The sequence below is a fragment of the Diachasma alloeum genome, unplaced genomic scaffold (genome assembly GCF_001412515.2).
Source record: "Diachasma alloeum isolate Michigan unplaced genomic scaffold, Dall2.0 Dall_scaffold_00857, whole genome shotgun sequence".
NCBI classification, from domain to species: domain Eukaryota; kingdom Metazoa; phylum Arthropoda; class Insecta; order Hymenoptera; family Braconidae; genus Diachasma; species Diachasma alloeum.
Window position 1 is genome coordinate 191,895 of NW_021680978.1, and position 21,117 is coordinate 213,011.

Genomic DNA, 21,117 nt, shown 5'->3' on the forward strand with positions numbered 1-21,117 from the left:
GGAGATTTAAATTTAGTTGCGACAAACGACGCTAGGCGATCGAGTAGCGCAGGGCTTTCTTCTTGTGATTTAGTTATGGAAAGTTGATAAGTTACGGCCGGTGGCGAAAATTTGTCAGATCAGTGTGCAGTATAACCTGCCCACTTCAATCCACGGCGGTGGATCGTGGCGAAACATTTTTGGACGCAACCCTTTTCGTAAGTAGCCTAGAAGCTATAGTCGACTCACTTGAAGCACTCAATCGAAGATGCTTACCAATTTTGAGTAGCCTGAAAGCTATAGTCGACTCACTTGAAGCACTCAATCGGAGATGCTTACCAATTTTTGAAGGTAGCCTTGAAGCTATAGTCGACTCATTTGAAGTGCTCAATCGGAGACACTTAATTAATTGCAAGCAGCCTGCTGACTGTAGTAAACTCTGGGGAAAAGGGTGGGAACCTACGAGAATCATTCTTGGGGTGGAACAAATTTGGCAACTGACAATTGCCCCCAAATTGACCAATATTATTGTTAACTCGTATTCTGCTCCGAGGAGATTCCCGGTAAATTTGAGAATTTAGTGAGAAAATCTGCGAGCAACTAATTAACGGTCGAATAAATAGACAATCAGTCGACGACCGCTGCTTGGAGAATAATGAGAAATGTAAAAGAGAGAGCAATTTTGATAATTTGTTGTATCTTGATTGTATCCAGTGGATTTTATATGATTTTATTGTTTCGAAATGTCATTTTCATTATTTTGATAATAAAGTTTGTGTTGGATTGGAAAAATCTCAAGGATGACAATAGAGTCTAACTTGATAAGACCAGTTCTGAGGGATTTTCCTTTCTCTATTTAATTAATTAGAATGAATAAATAAAATAATTAGAGTCAAGATTTTATATGATTACCGAAGCTCTCGTTAATTCCAAGCAGAGATTGTCGAGCTGAAAGAAATGAAAATTCTGTTTGGATACCGGGAGTAAAAAGAGTAAAATTGCAAAAAGCGAAGTTAAAATCGAGAATAAAATGAAAGACCCATGTACCGAATAATATTCAAAATTTAAATATCGACAATAAAAAGAAATTCAACTGTTAATGAATCGATAAGCCTCATTATTTTAAACCCTGGACAACTGAAGCATCCGGCAAAATGAGCACATATTAAGAATTTAAGAATTCAAGAAAGGTTCATTACACATAAGAAAACCATATGAGCAGCCTCGACAAAATTAAATTTTTGAAGATACAAAACTATACCAATATTTGGCAAATTTTCCTCTATGTTGTTTTGCAGGAAGAAAATGATGACTTAATATTTTCAAATTCATTATTCAAGTGAATTTTTAAATCAACAGTATCGCAGAACTCCTTCTAAAACATTTTTAGAACCGCATATAATCATTACTTCATTTTTGCGATCATGACCACTGCCATGTCTCCACCGTTGAACCTGAGTGAATTAGAATCATTATTAGAATATTAATATTACAATAGAATTACGTAATATTCCCTAAAGTAAAATAATTATGGGTATGCTCGGAAACATATATATATATATATATATATATATATATATATATATATATATATATATATATATATATATATGCTAAGATTAGATAATGATTAAAAAAAAAATATTCGTGTTTGTATTTTTGTTTTAATGGGAAAGCAGCAATGTACAGTATATTGGCGCCCCAAAGGGCCCAAACGGCTGAAACTGGTATCGACGCCCCTGAAAAAGGTAGCCGGGTGCACATGTGTTTTTAATTTTGAGGGACTGGCGGTGAGCGGGCCCATAAACCCCATAACGAGTTATGATCGTTTTAACAGCACTTTTTTTGACAAATTTTCTTGATTTTTTTAAAAATCAACGGAGATTGTTTATTGATAAACTATTGACCGAAAGTGTTTTACATTGAACTCCAAATGCATTGTTTTTTTTTCAGGTCGGCTCGGCAATTCTACAACGAAATAGCCGCAGTCGACATTTCTATAAATAAAATGAATAATTATCGCAATTTCGATCTTTTTCTTCCCTGGTTGGCTTCTCAGGGGTTATACAAATCACTGAAAAAATTGACGATTTAAAAAAAAAAATTTTCGTACGTTTGCTAGCGGTTCAAAGTTTGCCGACTTTTACGGACCCTGAAAATCGGGGGGTTTTTCGGCTTCTCACAGCGATTATAAATAAACTAATCAAATTAAAAACTTGAAACTCCGTATTGGGCAAGCGAAATACTTATATTACACAGTGTATTTGGTCTCATATTTTTACGATTTTTTTTCACTGAGTTATAGACGTTTATTTCGAGTGGTCTCTACTTTTGACACCGACAGTAAGCATGCCCGAAGAGATTGGGGGGGAGTGCGCAAAGTGAGCGGGGATCGAAGTCCCCTAATTTTGAAATGTTTGGGTCTACTGCTCGTGTACAGATTATTCGTTTACCTACGTAACTCGTTGCTGAAGTATTCAAGTGCAGACGAAAATGAGAGATAGAAGAATTAAAAAGGTGAATCACCAGAAGTCATCTATTGTTCAAAATTTATGAGAGGAAATGGTGGAAAGAGTCTGAAGACTCGTAAATAGGAGTTGACGAGTATCAAATTGCAGGTAATTGGAGATTGTTGTGAGAACAAATCATTAATTTATGGCGATGTGAAAATTTCTGTTCAAGTGTCTTGAGACAATAGAGGACCTTCAGTTAAAATTAGATCTTTGATTGACAATGGAAAAATTTGAATTAAGGTTTATGTATCCTGTTCGCATTTTTTAAAATGATTTTTTACAAAATTAATGGAGTTTCCTGGAAGTACTTGAAGTTTGAGTGAATATGCAAACAGATTTTCAACAAAAGGGGTTTTACAGTTTTCTAATAATACTGTGACGAGCGACGGCCGTGGCTGTGTGGTTAGAGTATAGGATTGGCACGTGAGCGATCCGGGTTCGATACCCGGCTGGGGAACCAAAATTTGTAACACTCTAATCTCACAGTTTCACTGTCGAGCGGGAGTCTCGTTAAAGGGACGACTGTATCTGGGCAGGTTTTTCCCTCAAGTGAGGTTTTCCCTCGTCCTTCGGCGAATGCGGTACAGGGGGTTGGGAGGTGGGAAGGGAACAAATCGTAAAAACCCCAAAGGGTATACGAGAGAAAATAATTTTTTTTAATACTGTGACGTTGTGAAAAAGCGTTTGTTTTTAAATATTTGGGAAGATTCACAAGTTTTGGGAATATTTGGGATATTTGGGAAGAGCTATAATAATTTTCTGTAGCTTTGTGCCAAAGTCCAGAGTGAATAAAAGAAAATGAATCAAATAAATTAATTAATCATGTAGGAGAGTTTGTTGTCAAAAAAATTTTCAATTTGAAACAAAATTGTTTTCACTTTAAAAGCCATTCATCAACATATGTCAAATCCACGATAACCTCAAAACTGAGATTCCTTGAGATTTACTTATGAAACTACCAGTTTTCTGGCTGGATATATAATTAACAAAAAAGCCAACGTGAAAAATGACAAACAATTTAATTTTTCAATTAACCATTAATGGTGAAGTTTTAATTCCGTAACAATCGGAATTTTAAATTCACTATTTTATCTTAGATACAAAATAAACAAAAGAGTTCAATCACAAAGGAAATAAATGAGAAAAAATCCAATTATTCGATCAATCATGAATAACAGCGAATAAATTTGAAAACATTTCCAAATCAAGCTAAGACAATAAAAAAATCTTCGACAATGAACTTACGAAAATCCCATTCAATAATTTCGGAAATCTCCGGAACTCCCCAGCACTGACATAAGGCAATAAACAACAAGAGTAAGAGCCGTAATAATCTCCTCCAGCTTCGTGCGAATGTCAGCGTAACTGCGATATACCTCCCTTGAAACTGAAGATTGAAGCCCTTGCACTTCTACCTTATCGCCTAATGAAATTACCCAAGCCCACCCGTTGTTCTTTTTTCCTGCACTTTTCGCGTACTTCATTCCCTACGGAACAACCCAAGCCATTACTCCAGTCTGTCATTAAAAGTCTGCTCAAAGTATTTTCTCAACCACAGCCAAAATTCTACCGAAGAAGAAAATCATGGAGGTCTTAATAGATTGTTACTTCGACCGTTTATTCGAGGAAATGGAGCGTGATTGTTTGGCCTCTCGTCACAAACGCTGTCAGCTCGTCAGGTATTTTTCGGACGTGATAAACAGCGTCTCAGAAGGTAACAGCGCCGCTGAATATAAATATGAATGAGTACCGTATCGCGAGCAGAGAAAAAACAGTTGAAAGATTCAGGAATATTTACGAAAATTCTTCGTTCTTTCAAGTAGAAATTTCACTGGAATATTGCAATTTTAGCTAGAGTCATCGCGTTTTCTACTACATGGTTGGAAATTTTTTGACATTCAAGTAACAGTGGAATTCAATTTTTCAATTTTGTGAATTGCCATTTAATTAAAAATCAAAGAGGTTTTTTTAAGTCAAGGATATCCAAGTATCTTTTACAATTGGGTACAAACCACACTATAGATTCAACCATTTTCGATCTTCAAATTTGTCAAGTAAATTGCGTGAGAAAAAATGGAAAAAATCATAAATATTCAGGATCATTCAAATTATATTTTGCAGAGAATTATTATTTTTTTAACATTCGTTGTTGATAAATAAATAATTCGAATTGTTTAAACTTTCGAAAACCTTATTTTTTAGACATGAAATGGATTTCTGGTAAAATTCTGAAAATGAATAAATTTGTTGCGATTCCGAAATTGATTGTTTATAAATTATTTATAGAAAATGCTCGTAATTTTCAAAAATTGCAATTTTTCAATCATTTCATCAATCTTCCTCCAAAAGCAAACTTTAGAATTTTTTTTAAAGATTTTTAAAATGTTTTCTCACGATTCAATATCGAGATTCACATTCAGACCAGCAATGTTTAAATAATAAAAACATTTCACAGGAGAAAAAATAGCTAAAGTATTGAAAATAGCCAAAGTATTAAAAAAAAAAAATTCTAAGAGAATTAGAATTTAGAGAGAAAAAATTTCCACTTCACCCAGCTGGGAATCGAACCCGGGTCTCCCAGATACGCGCCGGGCACTCTTACCGACTAAGCTACCGGGAACCACAGAAATTCACTCTCAAATTCACCTCAAACACCGCCTAACCTCCTTTAGGCATTAAAGAATTCTAAGAGAATTAGAATTTAGAGAGAAAAAATTTCCGCTTCACCCAGCCGGGAATCGAACCCGGGTCTCCCAGATACGCGCCGGGCCCATCACCCCTGCCCGGATATCCTTAAGTGATCATTGAAATTTTATGTAAAGTAGTCATTGTTAAAACATTTTAAAATATTTTACCTAAAATTTCAATAGCAATTTACCAATAGTGTAGAGTCAGTAGGAAAGGTAATAAGCTGAAATAAATTAGGAGAACCTTCATTTAGAAAAATCTGCTCATCTTCAAAAAAGGTCTTTCAAAATTTAATTCAAAATAACTTATTTTCCAAATATTTGAGGTTTGCACAAATTTCATCATCAATGCAGATCAATTCCTGCTCGTAATAGCAGACAAAAATTAACAAATCATCTCAGTAATTTTACTATACTGTTGGAAATTCAAAAAAACCTAATCATCAATTGAAATCATTTCCTTTTCCAAAATTACGAAATCATTCTTTCCGTCATAAATAATATTCTCCACTATTCACTTTATTAATTTCACTATTATACTTCACGTTCATTTAATTTGATCCTATAATTATTCGTGTGCTGTTGGGTCTGTCTGAAAGAAAACCCAAATGAAATGAAATCTCAATAATTATCGATAGGAGAAACTATTCGCCGTTCTTGTCAATAAAAAATTTCCAACAAAAAACCTCTGACATTTTCCCCCAAACCCATTAATTACCGAGATAATCACCCAATTAACAAATCCATCACACTGAACCAATTAAATTTCACCGCTGAACCCCAGAATTCCATCTGATCCAATCCCAATATTTCTGTTTCTCTTGATAAAGCCGAGAGTCTCGATACCAACGACGTGTGCGAGAGAATAGTTAAATCGGCCTTGCGTTACCACAACATCAGTATGTCGGAGAATGGCTCAGTCTGCCTCCTGGGCAAATTCCACAATGTTTTATACGTCGCTGCTAAATTGTGTTACGACTGGAGTCTCAATAATAATCGTGTGGTATCACGTTTACTCAACGACATTTACTACTGTGAAAAGACATTCGAGAGGATATTTGTCGGTGCAATATTTGGAATACGAGTGACACACTTTCTGTCGGGTTGGAAGAGTGATTTTGCGGACAGGGATGAGAATATCCGGGGACTCGTATACTTCCTGGACCACGCTATCAAGGGGCGATTGGAGTACATGTGCGAGTTGGACTCGATGAAGCGGAGGTTTATCGATGTGCCAATGGAATCATACGGTCAAGTGTTGCCCTTGAGAGTGGCCGTACAGCATGGAGCACCGGACATTCTCCTGATTATGCTGCGCTATGGCGCCTCGACGGAATCGGATAAATTCTCTCCAACGCCTTTGGAAATTCTATTGGCAAAATTGAACGAGTACGAGACTGAGGACGAGCCCAATCGCGTTATACCCGAGAATCTGCTAGTTTGCCTGAGATTACTACTGCGAACAGTTACTGTGGGATCGGTCAGAACACCCAGTCACATTGCTGAAGTGTGTGGGATAGAGAGTGTGACATTGTGGGAGCAATTTCCCAATTTGGTGGAGAGAAATTTCGTGAGGGCCGATAGGAGTGGATATTGCCCGGCTGAGCTCAGACACTTGTGCCGGTGTAGAATAAGACAGTGCTTGTTTGATAATTGGGCGCTACCGCATGGAATTAAAAGTCTGCAGATACCGAGGACACTGCAGAATTACTTGGATCTGTTTTATGACTAGGGACGGGTTTGGGGATTGTTTGGGGGAGGTATTAAACTTGTTACCTTAATTTGTTGGGGCTTATCGGAGATGTATTGGGGGATCAACATGTTAAGGGGAAAACAATTGCGGGCAGATTGGTTCTGAAAATTTATCGGGAAGGGAGAGGTTGGGAGGGAATATGGCATAGTATATTTCCCACCAAGGGAAGGAAAATAAAGACGTCGTACCCACGTGCAGAATTACCACCCGACCTTCGGCTCGGGTGGTAATTCTGCACGTGGGCAAGGGTCCTTTATTTTACCTCCCGTGGCGAAAAGACGTTTTTGTGGAAAATTTTATGAACTCCAGAAGATGTCATTGAGATTTTTTTTAAATATAAATTGTGGAACCATGAGTTGGACTGTTTCTGGGCACTTTTATGTTTTAGAAATAGTTACAAAATAATAGGTTTACGTTAGTCGACGAGTTTTGAAGTGAATTATCACGTATGAAAAAATTCAACAGAAAATCTAGGGAATTCGCTTGAAAATTCTATTGTAGTTCTATAGGAATTCTATGGGGTTTCTATAGGATTTTTATTGAAATTCCAGTGAAAAATTCTATTTTTCACACACCTGCACGGAAAGTTCGTACTTTCCTCCCGCTCATCAGACAGCAAAATACAAACTTTCCTTTGCAGGCGTGTTAAAAAATAGCATGTGCACCTCGGGCGGGAAAACATGACTTTCGGCCCTTGATGCACAATATACTATTGTTTTTTCTGTTAATTTTATTGGATGTTCGATAAGAAAAAGTCAGCAGATTTGGAATTTCTGTTTGAATTTTTCTCTTGAGCTTTTTTCTATAAGAATGCTTAGGCATTAATTTTCTACGTTTTTTCCACTCGGATTCTGCAATGCAAAACAAAACAAAATCCAGCGGGAAAAACTTAGAAAATTTGTGCTCAATAATTCTAATAGAAAAAATCTAAGAGAAAAATTCAAACAGAAATTCGAAATCTATTAACGTTTTCTTATTGAATATCCGTACTGGGGGATCAGCGCAAAAAAAAAAAAATTTTTCAACAGACTTTCAATAGAAATCCTATAGAAACCCCATAGAATTCCTATAAAATTCCAATAGAATTTTCTAGCGAATTCTATTAAATTTCTATTAAATTTTTTCATGCGAGACGTACACGGAGAGAAATGTTCAGTAAAAATTACGGAACTCACAATTCGTTCACCGATTATGGAATCGACTCAGAAAATTTAAGTGACAGTATCGTAATTTTTCACAGGAGATTCAGATAAAAATTACGGAACGCTCTGGAAAAATTCCGTGATAGTTCCGCAAAATTTTCTACAACCACATTTCGCTCCGGAATTACGGAAAAGATACGTATTTTTATTGAATATTTCTCTCATCCGTGTAGGCGATCTTGAAATGACTTGGTAAATATCCTTTTCCAAAAAAGTCTGAGGGAAAATATAACAAGGGAAATTTTCAGATCCATGAAAATATTTGTCAACATTTGTAAGGGCAAATTTGGAGTAAATTTAAAAGTTGTAGGGGATTATCCCTCCAATGCAGATGATTGTAGTATTCATTTTCATACTCAAAAATTGAGAAAAAATCGAATTTAATATTTTTCATTCACAGTAAAAAATCCAGAGTGAATTTCGACTCTAAGTCTACACCAAACGGAGTTACAATAAGTCCATACCGTTTTTCATTGTAAATGTACGGAGTTAATTCATTCCAGAGTGAAATTCAGCGAGTGGAGTGAAAATTGACACTGCCATGGAGTCAAAATGAACATATTAATCAATACAGCTCCGTGTGAATAATAAAAATTGACTCCGTACCAAAATTTGACTCCGGGCGACAGAATTACTTTTAACACTAGAATATTTAACCATGGTTAAATATTCTAGTTCTTGGTTAGTGTCTCTGGTGTGAGTGCACTCACACACGACACCATCAAATATTTTTGACGTGGATGCGTCTATGGTTTCCATATGGGAGATCATTTTGGGAAACGGATGGAGGGGATTTTGGCGGTCCTTATGTGCAGCACCATCTATCGGAATTCTTGAAAATTCTAGACATTTCGAGGTAATTTGAGAAGTTTCTTAAAATTTCAAAAAAATTCAAGGAGTTTCTAGAAAATTCGAGGGAATGCAAGAAGTTTCTAGGAAATTTGAGAAAGAAGGAAAGACCATGGACGTGCCCGCGTACAATTATAGCTGTATCGAAGATACAGCCGCCTGCAATTTTTTAACTGTGTTGACTGCATGTGGTTGTACAGGCATCAAATCTTTTAAATAGTCCCTTTACCAGGATTTTTGAAGGACTGACTTGCATTTTGGTTACTACAAACATAATATAGTGACGACAAAAATATGTAAGCTTTTCTGAAAATTCCAATTTTTCGACTTTTTCGATTTTTTTTCTTCCAATTGGTGGAGATAATAATATTGTAGTATGATGAAAATTGAAAACTGTGACATATCAATAAACTAACATTAAAAAAAAAAATTTCTTGATCATTCATTTTACAACACGGTCGTACTGATGGCATGCTAATTAAATCTATTGCTTCCGGAGATATTCACTAAACAATTTTCTCACTTCAGTCGTTAAATTGGAGACAATCTAATAATACCTTTGCAAATGGTTTTAGAAAAAAATATTATAAAAAATCAACGGGATTTTTAAAAATAGAATTTCTTGAACTCCAGATGATGACTTTTAACATTTCTTTTGCCCCATAAATCGTCCTAGACATAAATGTCAGATGAAATGTTTCTCGTCATTTTCCTCAGTTTTAGAGATTTTCACAAAATAATAAGTTTGCTTGAGTTGACCAGTTTTGAAATGGATAGAGTGGGCGCTCTTGGAATCACTTAGGAAATATCTTTACAAAAAAAAGTTTGTGGTACACAAAAATATTGGTCAATTTTTTTCAACAAAGCCACAAATTTCAGAATAAAGAAGCACATTTTTCAATGAGAAATCGTTAATAAAAAATTGGGCTGTGACGTCACAACGGGGAAGTTCGTATGTCTCTTACTCACTCTCTCAGCGGAACCCGCGCAATATCACTCTCGCACGTGGGCAGCTTACGCCGACGTATCGGTTCCGGCGGCGTATGTTTGAGCACTCAACTTTGAATTCATTATTAATGTTAATAAATCATGAAATCAAATTTTTTTATGGAATATCATGTTTACAACCCGTAGAACGAGTTAAGAAGAAACTGTGACTAATTTAAAAAAAAATGTTTTTCCTATTTCGCTTTAATCATGAAATTAGAGACAATCTCATAGTGAATTTGCAAATTATTCTATAAATATCGTTGAAATGAACAAGTTCAGCGATAAATTCTTGAGCATTTTTCTCTAAATCGACTACTCCCAAAGATATTTTCAAAACAAACTTGGCAAGAAAAAGTTTTTAATTCACTTCTGCTCTTCGGCACTCTGTAAAAACCGTTCGATAAATTTCCCTATCAAAACATCACCCAAACTTTACAAAATGAAACTTTCCCGAGTGCTTCATCATCCAGAAGTTATCGAGAGTCGTAAAGGAATTACCAACGTGACTGTACAACAAATTTTCCATCCCATAATTTCCTTCGATCCCTCCAGAAATTTTAAAGAGCACGAAGTGTTCACAAAATCAACTCAAAGCATTAAGGGATCATTCTGGTTTAAAATTTTTCAAAAATCGATTTTTTTTTTCATTTTCGGAAAGGATACACATTCAAAAGTATTGTGTAAAATTTTTAGAATATTTGGAGATGTCTAACTATGACTAACTCGGACATTTTCTTGACCGCGGGACGCAACTGACCTGCAGCCCTCTTACTACCTGTGCGCGCTCGGCCGACCCATCTCTTGTCTAATCCGCTTTCTGTTTCCATTCATTCAAACAGCTGCTCAGTTCGGTTTTCGTTAGATTTTTGAGAAGCGGCATCAGTTTTCTCTCCGAGGTTGAANCAAATTTTGCCGAAGACCGCGATAAAAAGCGCGTGAAATTGTCTAATCGACGCAGCTCCCAGTCTTCCAAAGAGGCCAGAACTGAGCAAAAGAAGGCTAGACTGGAAGAAAATGAAAATTTTGAGCAGGCTGAAGGCATTTTGTACGGTGCAGGCATTGCAGATTAAGTGAAGGTAAGATTTTTTCATGATTTTTCACTAAAAAAATCTTTAAACGCGTTTTTCTCAAAACTACATTTTTCCGGTCGGCGGCGGTGATTTCTCCGTAACCACTGAACCGATTCTCTTGAAATTTTAACCACATATTCTCCACATAAATAGCTCTCCAGTAAAGCAGAATTATATTAAAATTTTAATTTTTACTATTTTTTTTTCACGCGAAAAACGCAAAAAAAAACGCGTTTTTCAGGTTTTTTTTTTACATGTCCGCCATTTTGTTAATTATTAATAAATAATTATAATTCTGCTTTGCAAGAGAGCTACACTCATACTGAATCTAAATATTTTTGGTTTTTTCATTTCAGATGATCCATCATCGAGATATCAACGCCGCCAGTGACATGTCAATTCCGCGAGACGTTACAATTGGCGGCCATTTTCATAAATATAAAGAGTTAAATATTAGTTGAAAAATTTTTTTTTGTGTTTTTTAAGATCATATTTACTGGACTTATTTAATAAATTATTACTATTTCTATAAATAAAAGCCTAAATAAATTTATTTAATTGTCCTTTTTTTTAAGTGTCTAAACCAGAATGATCCCTTAAGAGATTAAATTCCTAATATCTAGACCATATTTATTTGAGCGAAGTAAATTATTTTCAATGGGTGAAGGGAAGTTCACCCCAGGAAATGGTATATTTCTATACGAGTGAGACGAAATTTTCACGAACGTGAAATTGTGAAAAACTTTTTTTCGAAGCGGGAGGGAAAGTGTACTTTGCGCCCGCCGTGGTGGAAAATGAATTCTTCAATGAAATACACAGGAGGTTTCGTATAAGATACTTTAGGAACAGTAGAAGAGTAAAATTCCGGGAGCCACTATGCGCCCATAGAAAGGAAAAAAATAGGGATCACCGGGTTTCAAATAAGATACCTCGCTCGTTGCACCCGAATTCATTGAAATTTTCATTTTTACTGAATGAATATCGATAACTAATCAATTTATATATGTTTAATGTTTTAAATTTATACCGCCCGCGTCCCCTTTTCTCTATAAACATAACCACGTGTGATAGAATGGCATCTGATGTTGAGGGATTGTTGGTGGACTCGAGAATAATCACAGACGAAAAATTCCGATTTTTCGATGGAAAAAGTGAAAAAAAAATCGATGTATATTTCCATTACTTGAAAAAAGTGGTGTGATCCCCCCTTACGGTCACTAGACCCCATGATCACTGCGTTCATCCCTCCCATTTGACCCTCAACACCGTTTGATCCTTATAACTACACTCTTCCTGTTGATAAATGACCGGGCCCAAAGGTATCTTATAAGAAGCCCAGGTAACATAAATATTCGGGAGGCAATAAAAGTGCCGAGAGTGGAGGTAGGCCACTTGAGGGATGGAATGATTCACTAATAAATGCGATAGTTATAAAACAATCACAGTATATTTGCAAGACGTAGACTATAGACAAAAACTGATGATAGATAATGTAAGGAGTAGGTGTTCACTCCTGAGTATTCGGCGGTCGGCGTCGGACTGCCTCATTCAGGTATTTCTCAATTCGCAAGACAGCCCAATTCCGTAGATGGAATTAATCCAAAATATACGCGTGACACAATAGGGAGCGAGTGGGACAGCACGGGAGTTTCGTTCGCCCGTCAATCATCTTTTCCTCTGTGTCCGTGGTCACCGCGTCGATGTATACGTCTGTAGGTGAGACGCTACAATCTGACTTTTAGATTGAACTGACCCTTAAACTCAACACTCAACTGACCCTTAAATCCGCCTGACCCTTTGTAGTTGTTTGACCCTTAGACTCAACTGACTCTTAGATTCGCCTGATCCTTCGGACTCAAACAACCCTTCGATCCATCTGACCCTTAAACTCAACACTCAACTGACCCTTAAATCCGCCTGACCCTTTGTAGTTGTTTGACCCTTAGACTCAACTGACTCTTAGATTCGCCTGATCCTTCGGACTCAAACAACCCTTCGATCCATCTGACCCTTAAACTCAACTGAAACTCACTGACACTTGGACACAATTGACCTTTAAGCCGAACTGAAGCTTTTGCGTATCTGACTCAACAGACCCTGAAATTCGCATGATCCTTCAGACTCAACTAATCCTTAGACCCATCTGACCCTTAAACTCAACTATCACTGAGACGCATCTAACCTTTAAACTCAACTTCTACTTATCTGACCCATACTCAACTGACCCTTATATTTGCCTGACCCTTCGTACCCTTTGACTCTCAGATTCGTGTGATTCTTTGGACTCGGCTGACCCTTATATCTATCTGGCCCTATGCTGAAGGTGCTACGCTTATTGATAATAAAACCCATCTGGCCCTCATACTCATCTGATACTTATACTCATCTGACCCTTAGATTCATTTGACCCTTAAACTCAATTGACCCTTCAACTCAACTGACACTTGAATATAGCTGATCCTTAAACTCAACTGAGCCTTTTACTTATCTGACCCTTACTGAACTGACCTTTACATTCGCCTGACCCTTCGTACTCTTTTGACCCTTAGGTTCAACTGACCCTTAAATTCGCGTGATCCTTCAGACTCAACTAACTCTTATACTTATCGGATCTTTACACTCACTGACTTTTATATGAAGGGTCCGACTCTTAGAAGCCTTAGACCTATGTGGACTCTAATCCCCTCTCATCTCCTCCCCCTGCTCCTTTATTCTTAATTGCCTGTATTACTTTATTGCCTACTTTCTTTCTGTTTTTTCCTATTTTTCTTCTTATTAGTTGCTTATATAAACCCGAAAAAAATGCAACTCGCCACAAGCAACTGTAGAGCTCAGAAGCATACCGAGATATCCTGTGGTCACTGAGCTTGAGCAGTAGCGAGTAAAACCAGAAAAAGAATGGGTGACCGAAAGGGAACACGGCAGAACTACAAGCAGGGATATCTCGAGAACCAATGAACCGATCCGTTTTTTTCTTTTTTTTCCCATTTTTGTTTCACCGAGTTAATAATATTTATATTTTTGCCATTCTGCCACCGATTAATTTATGCAAGATTTAATCAATTAATCGATGTTAGAATGGAACTGGTAGTGCGAAGAGGGAAGGGGGGAGGAAGGAAGGAAAGAATGTACGGTGGAGGAACGTTGAAGATACGTTTAGTTTTAACCTAATTTCAACGTACAATCTGGAAAAAATGGAAAAAGAGACGGTATTTACGTCGAAAGTAGGTTGAATCGGTGCATCAACGTCCTAAACCCACCAGTCGAGCTTGAAACTACGTTAGGAGACCCGGTAAAATTTCGACTCGGGAAGGCACCGTCGTATATGAATGCTCCGACTCTTGAGCCAAACATTTCGTTATTGTTGAAAGCGGAGCAATTATTCATGTTTGAGACTTTCAAATTCGAACCAAACAATTATTTCTTTAGTCATTTTCAACTAACGATTTTGTTGGCGTAGAGAAAACTTATTTGAGAACTTGTTCATTTATCTCTCAGTGTATCGTTCCACGTTACATCATGAATCATAGATCGGTATCAATCATTAATTTAGTCATATTATGAGAGGCTGCACCTTGATATAATTAAAATTTACTTATCTTCATTGAAATTTGAAAAATAATATAATAATTGGTAATTTAAGTTTCTCAATTATTGGTTGATAAAATAATTCGGAATTTGAATATTTAAATTGACTTTGAAGCAATTGACTTATTCAAAATTCAACTGTAATTAAACATTATGATTATACCGATATCTGTAATGAATGTATCACATATCGAAACATTAGAAGTGCATGAAAAAAATCATGAAAATAAATACTTGACGATTGGCGCTTCTTCTACACGATTTGAGTGAGTTCATTTGCGACAAAATTACGCTTAAGTGCAAGAATATTTTAAAACATGAGACCTTTCTCAGGCCACGTAACTTGAGATGCCTCTAAGAAAAATTACTTGTCTCAAGTAAATATGTTTAAAATATTAGAAATATTTTTATGTCATAGGTGCCCAGAATCACGCGATTCTAACCTCGCTTCGCTCGGTAGAATCGCGGATTCTGGGCCCTATGACATAAAATAGTATACGAAACTCGTGCGTAATGGTGTTTTTTGACTCGTGGGATTGTAAAAGTCGCCTTCGGCTCGTTTTACAACTTCCCACGAGCCAAAAAAACAATTACGCACTTGTTGCGTAATATACTATTCTCACTGGAATTGAAGAAAATTTCTACAACAAAAATCGCTCCGTTTGGGCTCCACTAGCCATTAGAATGTTGCCATGTTTTCCTGTTTATGGTTTTGTAGTTGAATTCTTTTCAATTTCTTCGAGGTCAGTAAACCGAATGTAGTTTTACACGAAATACCACGCGTAACATTCACTTAGCGCGAGTCAAGGAATAACGAAGGTGTTCAAAACTTTAGTCATATAATTCTCCTTTCACCCCGGCAACAGCCTAGTACTTTTCACTCACTTTGATTTTACTCGCCTGCACGTACGTAATGGAGTTGCTAAACATCATTCATGTGCGATTTTGCGACAGGTTACGAATTTTATTTATCGAAGGAAACAATGTTGACATTTTGTTAAGGCACAATCGGAATTCGTGACAGTTCATTCCAGCCTTTTCATCCTCGGATATTTTTTTCCATTCACATGGAGAAAAAAAAAGTTGGAGAAAAATTACCCAACAAGTCAAGTAGTCATGAAGCGGAGAAATGTGAGACGAATGGTAAAGTTTTCTACGCTGACGCGGGAAAATTTAGTAAAGGTGAGGATAATTTGAGCCGAAATTGAAAAATTTATGATTTATTCCATCAAAAATTATCCCATGAACGTGAATAATTGCTCGATATTGCGTAATCGTTCACATACATGCAGGAATTTTTCTGCTACGGAGAAAATTCCCGCACATATGTAGAAAAAAAATCTTAGGGCAAGAAATTTTATACTTGTCCGAAAGAGGAGGACAATGGGTTCATATGAAGAAAACGAGTAGAGGAGGGTAGGGCTGAATGGACCGTAGAGCATAACGGACCACTAACAGAAAATCGATTTTTTTTTCTTTCATCCAAATCAGGAACACTGAATGTGATGAATCAAAAGTGAGAAAACAAGTGTCGTTGAACCGCAATTTGCTAATCACCTCAAACCACAAAACACTTCGAATTTACTCAATTCGGAAGCAAAAACAAAAATTATCAATTTTCTGTCAGTGGTCGGGTTTGCCCTAGGGGTCTGTTTTGCCCTACCCTCCCCTACTCAAATCAATTCAAGTGGTTTTTGCATTAAAATATTTTAGAATTGAGGCTAAAAAGCTGTTGAATGAATTAACTTATTATTCAATGAATTGGTTTGAGAAATCGCTTTGTCATCAAGAAATTGTCCTCGTCTTTAAGACAAGTACAAAATTTCTTGACAAAAGTTTTTTTTTTTCATAGTACAAGATGTTTTGTTCTTGAACATTTTTAAATCACGAGTTTCTTGAGATAAGTAAAGACGTACTTCTAAAAAAACTGCGTTTTTCTCAGGGCAGGGTACGGTAAACATGCGTTTTCGGAGGGGTTCGGTGTAAAGGTTAATTTTAAATACCATTCTTATCACCAGAAGTCGATTTTGATTTTTATCATACAGAAAAATGATGAGGATGAAATGGGTCCTGGATGAACTGTTCCAGGATGAAAAAGTTCGGGGATGGACGGTGTCCTTATAGACTGAAAAAGGGACAAGAAAGAGCGGAAAAACTTGAAGCACTAAAGACCGCGGTAAAATGAGAATATTTAATAAACTCCTCATTTGAAATTCTAATTCCTCATTCAGGGAATGTAACTCAATCGGAAATTCAGCGCCACCCTTCTGCAGTAAAAATTTGTAATACTGCAGAACCCAACGCAATATTCATCAAAGTAATTGATTTATTTTTCTCCGAATGACAATAAAATGAACGATAAATAACCCACAAAAATTCAAATATTACAATACAAAAGTGATGTAACTGCCTCGAAAAATTGTGAACGACGTTGTTAGGTCATAATATTCGTCATAATTTTGTTATTTAATGTGGATAATAAAAGGTAATAATACAGTGAAAAATGGAAAAGTGGTCCTCGTGAAAGTGAATGAACCTGTGAATGTTTTCTCGCGATGAAAAAAATCTGGGAAGAATGGGCATGGAACAAAACTTGAAAGTGAAACGTGATCTCACGATTTTCGTAGTTCATTGGAGGATAAAAAGTAGTCAAAACGGGATAAGGAATGAAAATATTTCGTTTTGTATTTCATACCAATTAAAATGTAATTGGATCTATTCGTGGAGCTCGACCCATTTCACATTTTTTGGATTGAATGATTCGAGTCACCATTCAAAATTTTCATGCTCGTCACATAAAAAAACATAACTTTCTCGAACTGTCAATATGAAAACGAGTGACTGAAACTAAGTCGAATCATGAGTGAGAATGTAGAGAATTGGTTTTTAAGGAGTTTCGTGTGTAGATCACCGGGGGGTGAAACGGAAGGGGAGTCTTATTGTTCTTGCGCCCTGATTCAATCGCTGAGCACGAAATTTTCCTATTTTCAAGTAATTATTCAAGTGTGTATTTGAATATTTTTTGAATATTGATTTTATTGATCAGATTGGTTGATTTCTTTCTCATCACCTACGGTTGTCAAACAATTTTTATTGGATGTTTTTCTAATTATTGAAATGATATTAAAATGCGTCTCGAGTTGGTAACCCTGTCAAGTGTTTTCTCTCTCTGAGTTCCACGGTCCAACCCATACCTTTCCCATGATGCTCAATGACATTTGAATCACGCGCCTGCGCGTGAAGGCGTAATTGCCCCGGAATTCATAATTTTCCGAATCATTTGTTCAAATAACTTTCTTATGAAATCTGAAAAAAAATCTGAAACTTATACATGTTCTCAAGAAAAATTTGTTTTATCGCCCACTAGTTTTTCCTCAATAGTTCATTACTTTTTTGGGTGCCATGGAAATTTCCTAATTAAGAGTGGGGTAACCTCGGAGGTTATAGCTGGAGGGGTTACAAAAACATCCAAATTTTATTATTTGTCTTCTTGAGACTGAGATCTGAAAAAAATGTGCAAAAATTCTCAATGATGCAGCATACTCAGACACTTCTGCCATGAATTTTCCAATATTTTTTCATTATTTTGACTTTTCACACGAAACACCTTAGTTTGATTTTACATTGGCAAAGCTCAGAGATCAAGAACGTTTTCAATGTTTTTCTTAAATTTGTAAGGTTTCGAAAAAGTCTACAGGGTTCGGCTGAAATACGAAAATTCGACTGGGTTGTTGGTCGCGAGCTTCGCTCGCTCATCCCATTGCGGGTGGAGTGGAGTAGGTGTGACCCATTACGGGTCGAACCAATAATTTCCCGACCAATTGCCTTTCCTTCATTCATTAGAATTAGATTTTTCTATACAAATTATTCTATTGAGATATTTTCCATTGAATTTCCTTGGCTCAAATTTTCTAAGTTATTGTATTTCATTTTTTTGAAGAAAAAATCAGAAAATAGAATGAAAAAAAATAATAATGGAAAAAATTGACCTATATTGAAAAATCTTTGAAAATTTTCAAATTTCAAAAATTCATGTTCGAATTACTCCGAAACCGCTGAGACGATTTTGCTGGAATTTCACTCCAATCTTAACCATACAAAGTTGCATCAATTATGATGACAAGAAATCAATCTCATCGTTTCTCTGAGAGGAATCATCAAATTTGTAAAAAAAAATGTCGGGAGAGTTTCTAGGGGTCATGACACGTGGAGAAATCATGAAATTTCTACAATCGATTTTCGGAGTCATTACAATAACTTCCTTCGGGTCGGGAAATTAAAAATAAAACACAAAGAAAAAAAACATCTTCAAGTGACGTTCATCAATATTTCAATCCTGAGCGAGTTCCCAACGAATCACACAAAAGAAATGACATAATTTCCTCAATTTACCTGTATGCATCCTCCGAAACATTGATTTTCCCCGGCTCCCCGGTCGTTTCAGTTCTGCTCGTGAGATTGACCGTGTTACCAAAGAGGCAATAGCGTGGCATACGATGTCCAATAACCCCCGTAACAACTTCACCACTGTGAATACCGATGGTGATTTTCTAGGAATCAATCAGTCAGTTGCAGTAAAGATCGATTTTTTTCCACCTTTCCATTTTCCCAAAGCCCCAGTGACTCGTTATGACCGGGAGGCAGTAAAAAAATATATATTCTCAGAAAAAAAAGGTAAACGAGCACACACTGGAGGCGTGGGAAATGGGGGAGAGTGTGTGCCTGATCGGTCAGATGAGTTATTCAGTGTTGGCATAATACGTACCACTGGCTCACCGTCTATTTGTACAGCATCAGCAGCTAGATCCATCATATCGAGGGCAAGTCGTGCTATGCATCTAGCATGACTCCTGCAGGGCTCGGGCAATCCACTGACTGCCATGTACTTGTCACCGACAGTCTCCACCTGCATCAAACAGTATCAGTTATTAATTTATTCATCGATTTATACAGTCAACTGCCTGCAGTCAACAGTTCATTTTTCATCAGCTCTGTTGCCGCACGTTAGCGCTACTCCTGAGTTACAATTAATTTCACTCTGGGTATTTTCAAGTTTGGATGATTTGGTTGGATAACACTGATATTTTAAGTAGGGGAGAGTAGGGTAAAATGAAACAGTCGGAAAACGACTGTTTGACCCAATTCAAGCTCAAAAAATTTTGTTTATTGAATTTTTTCTTTATTAACGTTTGTTTATCAACTTTTTTTTTTATTCTTGACAGTATTGATGGAAATATTAACTTTCCATTCAGTAGATTGGAAGATTATTGAGAACTTTTGACGGGAGAATATTTTGTCAATAGGTTAATTGAAAAGAAAATAAAAAAAAATTAAAAAGAAAATATGCGAAAAAAATATAATATGGGCCAATTCTATATATTTTTCAAATTTATGAAGAATATATAAAAAATATATATAAACCATATATTTGATATTTTTTTGTATAAATTCGACCAATTTAAGATATTTTTAAATAAATTTTTCAAAATATAAATTTTTTTGTGTGGGAGAGCAAGGCCTAGGAGGGGAGACCCAGAGGGGAAAAATGGAAAATGTGGTGCTCAATTTCAATTGAATAAAAAAAGAAAAGTGTTTTCGCGCTAATCTCATTTTTGAATTACAGAGATTTTTTTTTCAATTTTTGAAAAAATGTGCGCAATAACAATTACGAGCTAATTTTTTAAAATTCGAGTTCTACGCAGGTAACTTCATTTTTTGTTATATTAAAAAAATGGACCATTCATGTAAAATAGCCAGAAAAATGTTTCTGAAAGAATCGAAAATATCTTTTAAATATTTTGAGGATCACTTTTCTGGCTATTTTGCATGAATGGTGCACTTTTTTATATAAAAAAACGTAATTAGCTGTTCAACTCGTAATTGCTATTGTAAACTTTTTTTTCAAACATTTTCAAAAAAAAAACCTCTGTAGCTCAAAAATTGGAGGCCCTGGACTATTTTTAACACTTCAAGCGTCTGCGGGGCAATGAATAATGAATAATCAATTTTTGTATACCAATTACGCGTTTTTAGACATGTATAATCGATCGTCAATGTATGATAAATCTCATTCCAATAGCCCGTGAATTTAAAAACTCATAGTAGTCTCCCCTTAATGAGAATTCGCAGATGTTTATAATGAGTTGAATTGTTAATTAGTTATTCATTTACCCTGATCACAATTCAACAGTTTAATAGATTATTTTTTTACGATAATAGAAATCATTAAACGATGAAGCATTGATACAATTAGTTTATTTATAATTGAATATAATTGAAATTGACATATTTTAGCATATTTTGTTTGTGTTTATTCTTCATGAAAATAAATGGGGTTCGATTTTAAAAATTGACTTTGAGTTAACGTTCATTAACCCTCTACGGGGAACCTCCTGGGCATTCCTGGAAATCAAGAATATGTTCCCGAAAATAATTGTTTTTCCCTGCGTTTGGTATAAATAACAATTCCAGTCCACAGACTCAGAA

At 36.0% G+C, this 21,117-nt stretch overlaps 2 protein-coding genes across 3 annotated transcripts in view; one reads left to right on the top strand and one right to left on the bottom strand.

Annotated features, from left to right (window-relative positions):
- LOC107044983 (guanylate cyclase soluble subunit beta-1) overlaps nucleotides 1-21,117 on the bottom strand; it is an 85,214-nt gene that overhangs the window by 12,131 nt on the left and 51,966 nt on the right. For both annotated transcript variants that reach the window (XM_015267066.1, XM_015267067.1), the window contains 2 exons: nucleotides 19,397-19,537; nucleotides 19,024-19,181 (listed from right to left, as the gene is read on the bottom strand). In XM_015267066.1, the coding sequence (XP_015122552.1) occupies nucleotides 19,024-19,181; nucleotides 19,397-19,537 (299 nt within the window). The remainder of the gene's footprint in view (nucleotides 1-19,023; nucleotides 19,182-19,396; nucleotides 19,538-21,117) is intronic.
- Nucleotides 3,995-7,105, top strand: LOC107044985 (ankyrin repeat and SOCS box protein 17). The gene is made up of 2 exons (XM_015267069.1): nucleotides 3,995-4,206; nucleotides 6,010-7,105. The coding sequence occupies exons 1-2, from the start codon at nucleotides 4,077-4,079 to the stop codon at nucleotides 6,909-6,911; spliced, it is 1,032 nt and encodes a 343-aa protein (XP_015122555.1). The 5' UTR covers nucleotides 3,995-4,076; the 3' UTR covers nucleotides 6,912-7,105.